General features: G+C 41.0%; 1 protein-coding gene across 1 annotated transcript; it reads left to right on the forward strand.

The window, feature by feature from the left end:
- Window positions 1-266: 266 nt before the first annotated feature.
- On the forward strand, window positions 267-11,707 carry LOC123440700 (phospholipase D zeta 1). The gene is made up of 20 exons (XM_045117257.1): window positions 267-940; window positions 2,537-2,638; window positions 3,506-3,624; window positions 3,768-3,909; window positions 4,039-4,206; window positions 4,291-4,464; window positions 5,621-5,860; window positions 6,031-6,147; window positions 7,043-7,182; window positions 7,258-7,407; window positions 7,505-7,661; window positions 7,742-8,272; window positions 8,404-8,514; window positions 8,863-9,009; window positions 9,075-9,272; window positions 9,748-9,849; window positions 10,256-10,387; window positions 10,702-10,767; window positions 10,930-10,991; window positions 11,069-11,707. Exons 1-20 carry the CDS (start codon window positions 656-658, stop codon window positions 11,316-11,318), a joined length of 3,393 nt encoding a protein of 1,130 aa, XP_044973192.1. The 5' UTR covers window positions 267-655; the 3' UTR covers window positions 11,319-11,707.
- Window positions 11,708-14,085: the final 2,378 nt, after the last annotated feature.

Genomic DNA, 14,085 nt, shown 5'->3' on the forward strand with positions numbered 1-14,085 from the left:
CCTCCCACTAAAACGCATCATCAAAAATACTAAAATAAATTCAAAAATAATGCCATCAACAAGACTTAAACTATATCTCTAATCATCTAAGTTGGTTTGCTCTTTCACTATTCTTTAAATGTACCACTCCATCATGTTTGTGCATGTCTATATTCAAATCATCAAATGGGCCCGTGGCAATAAAGCACGTACGTTTTTTGCCGACCTGCTGTCCGTTTCCACCGGTCCCGACTCCACCGAAGTTTGGAAAGGTGGTTGCTTCTCCCGGCGTCCGTGGAAGGCCGACGCGTGCACCAGCCCAAGCCGGCCCCACACACGACGCTCCGTGATTCTCCGTCCCCCAAACCCGAATTCCTCCATGTTCCTCCGCTGTTTCTTTTGATGATTTGATCCGAGAAGAATCTCCCCGTTCTCCCGGTTGCGTTCCCGGAATTCGTAGTTTCCCCCATCCAGTTCGAAAGTCCAAGCCGTGGGATTCTGACGTCCTTCTCGCGTTCCGGCCCCCTTTCCTGCCGGCCCATTCCCGCACCCCCAAGGAAACCAAACCAAATCCGTATACAACTCGGGGGAAATTCGCCGTCCAGCCAGCCAGATCGGACGAGCCCCCGTCCGGCCTGCCCCCCCCCCCCCCCCCCCCCCCCTTCGCGAAGCTTCCATGAACATGGAGCGCCTGCCGGCGGAGCGCCACGGCCACCGGTACGAGCGGATGCAGCCGGAGCCCGCCGCCGAGGGGGACGCGTCGGCGTCCTCCTCCTCGTCGCCGTCGGCGCCGGCGCGGCGGCCCGAGGTCCTCGCGGCGTCGGCGTCGTTCCGGCTCTCCGAGGCCGCGCGGGTGTTCGAGGAGCTCCCCCGCGCCACCATCTTCTCCGTCTCGCGCCCCGACGCCGGCGACATCACCCCCATGCTGCTCTCCTACACCATCGAGATCAACTACAAGCAGGTCCGCGGATCCTCCTCTGCCCACCCTTACTCTTCTCCTGTTCACGATTCCGAACATATCGTACTTCTCATCGGGGATGCCCGACTCTGCTCGGGTTCCTGGGAGGTCGTGCGAATTCGGCGTCATGAGATGCTGCTGATTAGTCCGAAATTTTGCGTGGACAAAATCTATGATCAAGTTAGGCGTCCCAGTTTAATTGGACGGCACTTACTCTTGTTGTAGCCACGCTTCTGGTTGTTGCCTCAATTGCTTCGTTTGGTTCTAGGTTTTCACACCATCAGTTGATTTGAGTGGCCAATAATCCAGTATACTAATAGCAGGACATGAACGCGGGCATTTGAATTGAGATTCAATTTTCTCCCACTGATGGCATTGCTAGTGGGGTGTGACTATTGCGTTGTTGGGTGCTCGACCTTCATAGTTTGGTGTTAGAAGGCGAGGACTCCAAGTATGAAATGTGTCAGGTTATTTGTTGGCTCAAATTCGATTCGGATAAGTGCAGTTTCAGTTCTTCTGAATTGACGGCCCAGGCTAATTAGCAATGATGGGTTTATGTTCAGAATGTCCTTGAACGTGTATATGAAATTTGGATAGTAAAGAGCTACACTCGCAGGTCCAAGTGCAACATTGTGCCGCTACTGTCTCATAAACTACTAATTTGAACTTTGGGGATTTTCTTCCTTAATATTTGCTGAAAGTGCTGAGTTTTCATTTGGTTACAAAAACTTAGGAATGCATTTATTTCATGAATTGGGCTTTCAGATAAACTATCATGGATAGCTATCGTTGTCCTTATTGAGTACAAAGGATTCGTAATGTAAAATGTGCCAACTTCTTATGGGCAAACTGTTTTGTTTACCCAATAACTTCTAACGTTCCATGTCTCGTCTTAAGTTCTTGGACAAAAATGACCATTCTTGTCCTTCTGGGGTTCTTGAATGATTATTTAGTGCTTACACGGCTTTTTGACTAGGATAGACCAATTTTAGACCTAGAACTTGATTCTTTAGAAGATAAGAAATAAATTGCAGGACATGCATGGCTAATAACCGGTACTTGCATCAGTTTGCATATCACAAGAATGCATCCTAGATTAATATATTTTCAATCATTTTGACCTCTTACATTACAAAATAACCATAGTGTTGATTGCTGACTTGTCTGTTCTTACTCCTTGATAATTTGGTGCATGATTTAGTGGTCAACAGGTTGTGAAAATAGATTCTGCTGCCTTTTGCATCAGATACCTTAACATGCTGTAGGGTACTATCTGGAGCTTAAGTTTGTGATAAGTTCAAAGTTAGTAGAACTCATGATACATCGTACGAGTGCACATGTTCATAAACGCATGAACAAACACTAAGCTGTCAAATAGAGAAAGAACCCATGGGACACATGTGCCCTGGAATTTTTTGCTAAGTGTTTGTATTTGGTCAAATGCCTAGCGAAAATCATGATTTGTTGTTAGGTATTGAACCAAATAGGTACTTGCTACTTGTGATGCCTATTCCCTCCTAATATGTGTTCTGTTGTTATTATTCCATTAAATACAGATGCGTCATATGTGGACTAAATAATGTTCACTACTTCTATCAGTTTAGGTGGCGTCTTTTTAAGAAAGCTTCCCAGGTTCTCTATCTACACTTTGCATTGAAGCGACGTGAATTTCTTGAAGAATTCCACGAGAAGCAGGAACAGGTTGGTTACACGGCTATCTTGATTAATGTCGACCTTTTAGAACTAGAATTCAGTATACAGTGGATAGTGCGTGAGCTTTGGTAGGCTATAATTTTTCACCTTCCAGTTGTATGCAAACTCATGAGAAAAGGTAACAAACTATATATAATTATTGTATTCATATGTTCTAAGTTGAGTAATGATGTTCCATAACTAAACTAGATCCATTATAGAGAACGTGCAAAAAACTTTTGTATATCTTTTCATTAAGGGGATAAGAGGAGAAACAACATATACACAAGTGTTTGGGGCAGAATAGTCCACTGCCACTGCACGCACACAAACACATGTGGAACAACACATCAACACAAGCGAGGCAGGCCCATTTAGTTTGCACAAATTATAATAGCAGTATCATTCGTACAAAACAAGCGACAATAGGTGAGGGAGGAACAAATATGTGCTTGAAAATAGGAAGTAATATAGGACATCCATTATCTATCTTGTGAATTGGATTAGGTTGTTTGGATTATTGCGTGGTTTCAGACATCAAGAAAACTGAGAGTTGAGATTGATTTGTAAGCTAGAAAACAAGGAACAATTTGAAACTCACGGTTCTTTACATGCTATGTTTCCTAGCCTGCTTCATGTATCCAGATACACATTTTTTTACCAGTTAATAAAGTTTTCTGTTCTCAAGTTATCTCTCTAATATGATACTGCAAACAAGGAAGTTCAATACATTTTTTTCTCACATGCCTTCTTACTCTCTTTTATTGAATTATGCTACTCTAAATCAGTTTACACTTGGACAAGTGTCAGTATGATGGAAAATAATCCACTTAAATCCTAGAGCACTGACCTGATCTTTATATACTGTGATTTAAGGTCAAAGAATGGCTCCAAAATCTGGGAATCGGGGATCATATGCCGGTAGTACATGATGAGGATGAAGTGGACGACGTAAATGTTCCTTCGCAACCCGATGAAAGCTCCATCAGAAATAGGTAAACATCTTTGTATATTCATGAAGCTGGAGTGACTGATGTACAGATGCTTTGTAGAATCCCAAAAGTTGATTTAGAGCAGTTGAGTCTCCATATGTTATCCCATGCATGCAGTAAGCAAGACACTGAACCTGTTGTGGCAGAAATGTTCCTTCAATTGCTGTTTTGCCCGTCATTCGACCAGCTCTTGGACGCCAACACTCAATTTCTGACCGAGCAAAAGTTGCCATGCAAGAATATCTTAACCATTTTTTTGGAAACTTGGATATTGTCAACTCACGGGAGGTAAAAATCTTTTGTACATCCACTTTATCAATTCCAGCAGTTATTAAGCATTAAAAAGCCCATCAGAGCAGCCCATGTTGAATCTTCTTAATTTATGTCCTAGTCTTAAAAGTCTTCCGAAAAATGCAGGTTTGCAAATTTTTGGAGGTATCATGCTTGTCATTTTTACCGGAATACGGACCTAAGCTAAAAGAAGATTATGTTTCAATTGGTCACTTGCCAAAAATTCAGAAGGGCCATAGGGAGAAATGTTGTTCATGTGGATTGTTTAGTTGTTGCAAAAGCAGCTGGCAAAAGGTATCAAGCAGAATTTTTGTTGTTCAAGTGTGCTATTTTGTTATCATTGTATCTGATATATTCAATTGAATGTTTTGCCAATAGGTTTGGGTTGTCCTGAAGCCAGGATTCTTGGCTTTACTCAAAGACCCTTTTGATCCAAAGCTTTTGGATGTCATTATTTTTGATGCATTGCCACATATGGATGTAAATGGAGAAGGTCAAATCTCTCTAGCAAAAGAGATCAAAGAACGCAACCCATTGCATTTTGGATTCCAGGTGCATTTTTCATATTATAACTTCCTGTGTTCATTTAACATATTTGTTTGACATATTTGTGCAATTGCTACAAAGTCCATGCGAATTCAACACATTTTACCAGAAGCAACTTTACTAGGCTACAAATTAAGAAAAACCATGTCTCATTATCTCGGGCCTAAGTTTATTACTTCTGTAATCTCAAGTATCTAGCCATTTTTTGAAAGTACCACATAAGTTGCTGCAAAATTTTATGAGCAGTTGAAGAAGTTACACGGGAATGTCGGTTATGGCCAGTGTGTGGTTGTTGTGTTGTCTAGTGCTGCCTTATGAAATCTAGTTATTTACAAAAATATTCATTGAAATGTACTTATAAATTTGATGTTATGGGTCGACAGAAGATTCTATCTAATACTCCCTCCGTCTGGAAATACTTGTCATAGGAATGGATGTATCTAGATGTATTTTAGTTCTAGATACATCCATTTTTATACATTTGTGCGACAAGTAATTCCGGACGGAGGGAGTAGTTATCTAACGGTAGAATACTATAGTTGCTTCTGAATAGTCATTGAATGGCAAACAGAGGTTTACTAGATTGTTACTGTGTGCCTTTGTGGTATATAGGAATCTTAATGAACATTCGTCTGTAACATCTTGATGTATAGCTTAGTGTTCAGTCTTGTTAAGCTGACATCCTGTTGTAAGAGTGACAGTGTTGTAGCTGCTAGTATGAGGCTTGGAACATGAAAATTGTAGTTAACATGTGATATTTATCACTTTATGAGATTAATTTGTCTCTATCTCTTCCCCATATGATACAAAATTTATTGTTATTCCACAACCATTTTTATAATAAGTTGATATGTTTAGTGAAGGCATGAGATTGTGAGATTATCGTGTAAAAGACTGCAGAAGCTTGTAACTCTTTTATGGAGTACTTCTGTAGTTAAATACTTATATTGCATACGCTCATAAAAAGCAGCACAAACTCCCAATGAACTTGGTAGTACAAATTTGAGGCATGCTTGATTTGCTACCAAAAAATTGGCTAGACAATGTTTAGGCAAGCCAATGCCAGAACTTGCAGTTGGCAACCTTTTTTAGAGTTAGCAAGATAATTGCTACCCAATATTCCGTCAAGTCTGAATCTGTTAATGCTACTCACTGGTGAAAGGTATCCTCTGGTGGCCGGACAATTAAGTTACGAACAAAAAGCTCGTCTAAGGTTAAGGATTGGGTTACTGCAATCAATGCTGCTAGACAACCTCCAGAGGGCTGGTGTTACCCTCATCGCTTTGGTTCATTTGCACCACCAAGGGGCCTGTTGGACGATGGGAGTATGGCACAGTGGTTTATAGATGGGCAAGCTGGATTTGAAGCAATTGCTTCCTCGATTGAGCATGCTAAATCTGAGGTTTATTTTTTATTTTCAGTTACTTGACAGGAATGTACTCCAATACTCCCTCTGTAAAGAATATATGAGCGTTTACATCACTACTTTGGTGATCTAAACACTCTTATATTTCTTTACGGTGGGAGTATCTGCCATCTTACATAAGTCTAAGATAATTGAATTTAATTCAGATATTTATTGCTGGCTGGTGGCTCTGCCCAGAATTGTATCTCCGACGTCCCTTCGAACATCATGGGTCATCTAGGCTTGATGCTCTACTGGAAGCAAGAGCGAAGCAGGGTGTGCAGGTATTGTAGTTGCTTTATATTTTCTACTAATCAGGACTTGCTAGGTGAACTCATGAAGTGTGTGATATTTGAACTATCATCCTCACCACTTCTAGTTATATATGTCAATCCATGAGTTGCAGATTTCTATATCATATGCTTCAACAAATATGCTGCTTCATAAGTTATCCCAAGTTCATAATCATCTGAAGATATCTCACTTTTCTTGTATTATATAAACGTTTATTCTGACCTCACAATGTCAAACAAGAATACAAAAACACCTCCACAAGTTACGCAGTATGTAGAAAATACCCCTTCATTCTAGCCTCTTTGCTCTCAATACATTCTCATCCTTTTTTGAGCAGAATCATTCTCATCCTTGCTTCCTTTTTGTGCATGTTGTAAGTGCTTGCAGAACATCTTTTGACATAAATACCATTCATGTACAGGTCCCATATGCGAATAACTGATGTTTATTTATTTATTTTTCCTGTATATGGTGTTACAGACAAGAAAATACTGTCATTGGATTTTCCTTGATAGTTTATTTTGGCTAGTACTCCCTCCGTCCGGAATTAGTTGACGCTCAAATGGATGTATATAGCACTGCAATATGTCTAGATACATCCGTTTGAGCGTCAACTAATTCCGGACAGAGGAAGTACATGATGATAAAGTCATAGTGAAAGACGTGCATTGGACACTAAGAATAAAAACTTGCTTATATTTTAGAGATAAAGTCCGGGTGTGTATATATTTTTTACAAAATGAAAACTTCTAGATAAATAGAGGGATTACTGTTGAAGAAGTTAAGTTGACTTTGTACCATATTTCTGTTAGCATGAACTAATATCTGATTGTTGATATGAACTGATAATAACTAACTAATGGGTTGTGTACTTCTTTTTTGCAGATTTACATTCTAATGTATAAGGAGGTTGCTCTTGCCTTGAAAATTAATAGCTTGTACAGTAAAAACAGGCTGCTTAATATTCATGAAAATGTCAAAGTTCTGCGCTACCCTGATCATTTCTCAAGTGGTGTATACTTGTGGTATGGCTGATTTTTTTAACCTTTTGCTATCTTATTGGCGAAACTCTGACAATTTAATTGTTTATTAACTTTAAGGTCACATCATGAGAAAATTGTGATTGTCGATAACCAAGTCTGCTATATCGGAGGACTTGATCTGTGCTTTGGTCGCTATGATAGTCCTGACCACAAAGTTACCGATGTTCCTTCTACGATATGGCCAGGGAAAGATTACTACAACCCTAGGTAAGTAATTTAATCTTTCATCTTTAGCTTTAGATGTTCTCAACTTCCCATATGCTTCCTTTGTAAATATACCTAAAGTTAATCTCTTGTACGTAAGGGAATCTGAGCCGAATTCTTGGGAGGACACGGCAAAAGATGAACTTGACCGTACTAAATATCCTCGTATGCCATGGCATGACGTCCAGTGTGCTCTGTACGGTCCACCTTGTCGGGATGTAGCAAGGCATTTTGTCCAGCGTTGGAATTATGCAAAGGTCAGTTGGCCCCATTGATCTGCTCATCAGAGAAAGTGTTTGCCCACTTCTTATTGTAGATTTACTGTCACTTTTCCCAGAGGAATAAAGCTCCAAATGAGCAAGCAATTCCATTGCTGATGCCTCATCACCACATGGTAATTCCACATTACAAGGGCAGAAGTAAAGAAGCAAATGGTGAGGCCGAGCGTAAGCAAAATCATGATGAGAACGTTGTTAAAAAGACAGCCTCCTTGGCATCAAGTGCATCAAGTCAGGATGTTCCATTACTTTTACCTCAAGAGCTTGAACCTCAGGCATTGCCTGATGGAGATTTAGCGATGACTGGCTTTGACATTAACCAGGCAGATAATGCAAACAAAACAGGCTTCAAACAGCCTTTGCTCAACCGAAAGGCAAAATTCGATGCTTCTCGTCAGGATTTACCCATGAGAGGTTTTGTAGACAATCTCAGTTCCCCTGAGTCTGCAACTATTAGGCGTTTTGATTCAGCGAAGGAAGATAGGCATCACATGGATAAGAAATGGTGGGAGAGGCAGGAGCAGGGAGATCAAGTTGCTTCAGTACTTGACATTGGGCAAGTTGGACCAAGGGCAACTTGTCGTTGTCAGGTAGTGTTTTGGTACTATGCAATAGGTTTCAAAATATTTGGTGAATCTGAGGAATAACGGTTCATGTATATCAATTGCATTGCATATCTCCAGTTTATTTAATTTATCAATGTTTTGTGCTCACTGCTCAGGTTATTAGAAGTGTTGGTCAATGGTCAGCTGGAACCACTCAAATTGAAGGAAGTATCCACAATGCATACTTTTCTCTAATTGAAAAGGCAGAACACTTTGTATACATTGAGGTCTGTATTCATCTTTTGAACTTTTAACATGTAAACTCAATTCAAATTGTTAGTAGTTTTTACTCCCTCTGTACACAAATGTAAGACGTTTTTGCAAATTAATTTAAATTGCAAAGACGTCCTACATTTATTTACATGAATCCTCATTAAAGTGATATTCACCATGCGTTCTTGTTACTTTCTCCTTTCTATGTATTTGTGGTGATTAGTGTGATTTAGATGATTCATTTTCTGCAGTGTAAGAAGAACATCACATTTTAAGGCTTGTAATCAGTTGGTGTTTTTCACAAGTGAATTGTAAGTATACTGGCATATTATCTAAACATCCTTTTGGTTGGCCTTTTGCAGAATCAGTTTTTCATATCAGGCCTTTCAGGGGATGACACAATTAAAAACCGTGTGTTGGAAGCATTGTACAGGCGTATACTTCGAGCGGAGAGAGAGAAAAAGCGCTTTAAAGCCATCATCGTTATACCCCTTTTACCGGGTTTTCAGGTAATTTTCTGCTACAGGAATAAGGATTGCGCTGTTCCTCTGTTACTGAAATAATCTCATGGTAGGGAGGCATTGATGATGGTGGAGCTGCATCTGTGAGGGCAATTATGCACTGGCAGTACCGGACTATTTGTAGAGGCCCTAATTCGATACTGCAGAATCTGTATGATGTGATTGGTCTTAAGGCCCATGACTATATTTCCTTTCATGGTCTCAGAGCACATGGTAGGCTAACCGAAGGAGGTCCCGTGGTTACTAGCCAGGTAATGTCAATATTTTTGAGTCTGGGAGCATGTTTTGTATCCCTCCAGGGTGCTGAATCTTGTTCATTTGGCTTGCATATACTCGCTCCATTCCTAAATATAAGTCTTTTAAGAGATTTCAATATGAACTACATACGGATGTTTATAGACATATTTTAGAGTGTACATTCACTCAGTTTGCTCCGTATGTAGTCTGCATTGGAATCTCTTAGAAGACTTATACTCCCTCCGTCCCAAAATTCCTGTCTTAGATTTGTCAAGATATGAATGCATCTAGTCATATTTTAGTATTTAGATACATCTATTTTTAGACAAAACTAAGACAAAAAATTTGAGACGGAGGGAGTATTTAGGAACGGAGGGAGTATTTGTTTATATGATATAACAGGCCAATGTCGTTGTAGTGCTTGTTGTCAGGCTGCTTTTTTTGTACTACTTATCACAGAATTTCCTTTTAACACGGTCCGCCTTACAGATTTATGTACACAGCAAGTTAATGATCATTGATGATCGCATTGCATTGATTGGTTCAGCTAATGTAAATGATAGAAGCTTGCTTGGATCAAGGGATTCCGAGGTATGTGTTTCTCAGATTCCTTTTCTGTATATAACGCAGGGTGTATTTTGTATGCTGGTCCTGTTTTATAAGATCAAATTCGGTCAACAGTCCTGGTTCTGCAATGTAGAGCCGATGCAAGATTTAAAATGGTTATAAAAATACACTTCATTTCAGCTTCCTATCACTTTAAGAGTAGCCTAACTTCTAACCAGAGTACTACTTTTGCTTTCATGGCAAGTATTTTCTGCATTGTTAACTGTATTTAGTCAACAGCAAGTCACTTATGCCTAAGCAATGTGTAAATTGCTTGTAACTAAGTAAATGTGTAAATCGCTTATAACTAAGTAATGTGTAAATCACCTATATTAAGTAATGTGTTGGTGATGGAAGTGGGTTACATGATGCTTTCTTCTGCTACTTCCAGATTGCTGTGGTCATCGAAGATAAAGAAGTTGTTAATTCCAAAATGGATGGAAGACATTGGGAAGCTGGTAAATTCTCTCTCAGCCTACGGCTTTCTCTCTGGGCGGAGCACCTTGGCCTTCACCGAGGAGAGGTTTGGACTATGTTTTTGCTCTCACTCTTTGTGCTTGGTAACATTCTTAATAGTACTTCCTCCATCCGGAATTTGATGACGCTCAAATGGATGTACCTAGATGTAAATCCTAATATATGTGGGGAGCTTATAGAAGCAATTAGTTATTATTTGACATGAGATCTGGAATTTGGTACTCCCTACGTAAAGAAATATAGGAGTGTTTAGATCACTATATCACAAGTATGCTTGATGAGGATGTTTTCTCTTTATTGCAGCAGACGAGACAATCGTGTGCATTATTCAAATTCACAAAATATAATTTTCTCTTGCAGGTTAGCCACATCATGGATCCTATGGATGATACAACGTTCAAAAATATCTGGATGGCCACTGCTAAGGTGAGAAACAGAAATGTTGTACCCTGAACTCATAGTTCATTCAAGCCTATGCTCACTAAGCATATATATGTTACCTATAAACTACAACGTATTTGATATTTGCAAATTCTTTTGTTGATTTCCCTTATTCTTATTACTGAATTACCTGAGCATGCCTGGCAGACAAATACGACGATTTACCAGGATGTATTCTCTTGTGTTCCCAACGATCTCATCCATTCAAGGTATTTATCGACAGCCATTTCATTTCGGTATTATTTCATCCTTTTATTGCATTCTCTGAAACGTAATAACTACACAGGACACAGTTTCGGCAAAGCATTGCTTTCTGGAAGGAAAAAATTGGCCACACTACAATTGATCTCGGTGTTGCCCAAGAAAAGCTGGAAACCTACCAGGATGGCGATCTCAAAGGTACCGACCCTATGGAGAGATTGCAGTTGGTCAAAGGCCACCTTGTATCTTTCCCTTTGGATTTCATGTGCCAAGAGGACTTGAGACCATATTTCAGTGAAAGCGAGTATTACACATCTCCACAAGTTTTCCATTAGGTTGATTTTCATGGAAAAGTTGCTCTCCCAGTGCCTTAGGTGTACATAGTACATGCGCCAGCTTGTAGATGTTTTACAGGAAATGAAGAATATACGGCCACGTCAGGCAGTTTACAAATATACCTCATTCGCCAGAGACCTCTTTTCTTTTTGGGCAATTACCCATGCTCAAATTCTTCTTTTTCAAACCAAAGAGTATAGGAATATAGTTAGTACATTGGACCGCTCTTGTTTTCCTAGTTGAGAAATACCCCTGTTCAGTTGGCACTTTTCCAGTCCAGAGAACAGGCTCTTCCTTCAAAGCCTGTCTCGGTTGTACATTATGAATTGTTTTGAAGAATAAGTACATTCTAGTTGGCCTTGCAATTTATGCAGTGTGACTTTTGAAACCTTTGCTGTCTTGTGTTTCATCTTCTCTTGAGAATTGTACAATTTATCCATGAAGGCAGAAGGGATAAATAATCATTTCTGTGATGTTATGAGTGGATGTATTTACCCAGATGAATGATGTGACGAATGAAGATGCATGTACCCTGCACCTCTTCACCAGTACTCAGCGTTTAGATCATTAAACGTCATTGCATGTGTTTTGGCAGAAGCTGGTACTAAGGAACGTCCGAGGGTTATGTCCATACTATGGAGCTATGTGCTAATAGAGTATGATTACGCCCATATTTCGCCCATGGTTTGTCGCAGAATTCATGGACATCTCTCGAAGGAACCACTTTAGCAGTTAGCATGATCTGGGCTAGTCGGCAGAACCTCCAGCACCAGCTCCAAACAACTTTGTAGCTTCATGCAGCAGAACCACAAAACCTACAACTCCAATAATCTATGGTTTGTGGCTACATGAGCACTTAACTAACACGGGTACGCGATCGTTCCATGAACAACATCGTGCAGCTGTAAAGTGAGATCCAACACTAAAGGTACAATAGCACAAACGAACCGTCTGTAAAATAGCCTTCCCTACTCTAGTACTAATTGCTTCTATAATCTCCCTACAGATATACACAGTACTCCCTCCGTTTCATAATGTAGTGCATATGATTTTTTTTTTAAAGTCAAGCTTTATAAACTTTGACCAAGTTTATAGAAGAACTATTTATATCTACAATATCAAGTAAATACAATATGAAAGTACGTCTTGGATGTATCTAAGGATATGTATTTGGTATTCTAGATGTGTATGTTTTTCTCCACTAACTTGGTCAAAATTTAGAAAGCTCGAATTTTAAAAAAGAATCTATAAGCACTATATTGTGGAATCGAGGGAGTACTAAGATCTGCAGCTCTCCTAAAGAGTAAAGACATGTCTTAGCAAGACGTGTACAATGCAATATGCTTTTGCATATTCTTTTATAGGTATTTCAAAGATAGATAGATAGATACATCGCCTCATCAGTTTATCAAAGGGCGCAATATTCATGACAATTTTCTATTGGTGACACAAATGGCGAGGAGATTGCATCAGAGGAAGGAAAAAGGAGTTCTTAAATTGGACATTTCTCGCGCGTTCGACTCCTTGTTGATACGGGGCAAACCCGTGGGTGTCGATCTTTTCACACTTGAAGGGGAGAAAAGGGTAAACCAAGAGAAATCAGAAACTCTCACCAACGATTTCCGATCACACATCCACTAGATCCATAGAAACACACAAGATTCATAGATCCAAAGACAACAAAAGGTTACAAGTAACGGTAGTCTTCCCTCCGAAGGAGAGGTCTTGATATCCCGTGGGATCTTCCCTAGAAAGGGGCATTGCTATCCATAGGATCTTCTCACGTGGAGGTCTTCAACTCCAAGGGAGAAGGATATGGAAGGAGCAATGCTCAACTAACTATCAGCCAACACATCGCTAACCCTAGAGGGAGGAGGAGGGGGTCTATTTATAGTCCAAGATGAGTGGAGGGAGGAAAAGAGGGGATACATGGCCCCTTTGGCCCGCGTCTGCCCACACAGGGGCCGGATGTCCGAGCCAGAGGGTCGAATGTCCGGGGCTTCAGGTAGGGGCCGGATGTCCGGGGCTTGAGCGTCTGGCGTCATGCGGTACCGATGAGTTCACGTCGGATGTCCGAGACTTTTGCCGCATTTTCGGGGACTGGCCGGATGTCTGGGCTGGGCGTTGGATGTCCGGGGTCTGGATGCCGACGGTACTGATGGGGGTGTGCCGGAACTCCGGGGCTATGGACGGATATCCTGGCCGGGGCCGGATTTCCGGTCCTAGGCCAGATGTCCGTCGCTTGAAGTTGTGCTCGTTTTGCCTTGGCGCTGGTGGAACCTCCAGGGGCCAGATATCCGGGGCCTCGGAGGTATCTTGGCCTTCCTTCGGTCCTCTCGCTCGTCCGTCTTCATAGCAACTTGGCCTTCACTCCTAGTGTCTTCACGATCATCTACATGGTACCTAAGCATGCAAAGAGTCTCCGCTTGAGATATCATCCAAGTTCCATGATCATCAAAGGAAGAGTCACATAGGAGAGATGTCACCTCGATTTCAATGGCACGTGCACGAGCTCTTGTCATGGGACCTTGTGGGGCTTGAGGTATAGTAGATGGGTCCATGGGGATGACCATGGGATGCTCCGCATCATCTCCCCCCTTGTGAAAGATTCGGCCTCGGATCAGGATCTTCATCACCATGGAAAGGGGATAGGACCTTGACCCTGAAGGTGTCGCTCACGTTGTACTTGCCGCATGGAATGTTGATTTTGTAGGTATTGTTGTTGTAGCGTGCCAACACCTTGAAAGGTCCATCGGCTCGAGGAAG

The sequence above is a fragment of the Hordeum vulgare genome, chromosome 1H (genome assembly GCF_904849725.1).
Source record: "Hordeum vulgare subsp. vulgare chromosome 1H, MorexV3_pseudomolecules_assembly, whole genome shotgun sequence".
NCBI classification, from domain to species: domain Eukaryota; kingdom Viridiplantae; phylum Streptophyta; class Magnoliopsida; order Poales; family Poaceae; genus Hordeum; species Hordeum vulgare.

What these genes read in the sequence shown, in the direction of transcription:
- LOC123440700 (XM_045117257.1), top strand. Translation starts at nt 656, where the DNA reads ATGAACATGGAGCGCCTGCCGGCGGAGCGCCACGGCCACCGGTACGAG. An exon ending in GCAAAAGCAGCTGGCAAAAG is followed by an intron (nt 4,207 to 4,290) that starts GTATCAAGCAGA and finishes TTTTGCCAATAG; the next exon opens with GTTTGGGTTGTCCTGAAGCC. An exon ending in CATTGCATTTTGGATTCCAG is followed by an intron (nt 4,465 to 5,620) that starts GTGCATTTTTCA and finishes CACTGGTGAAAG; the next exon opens with GTATCCTCTGGTGGCCGGAC.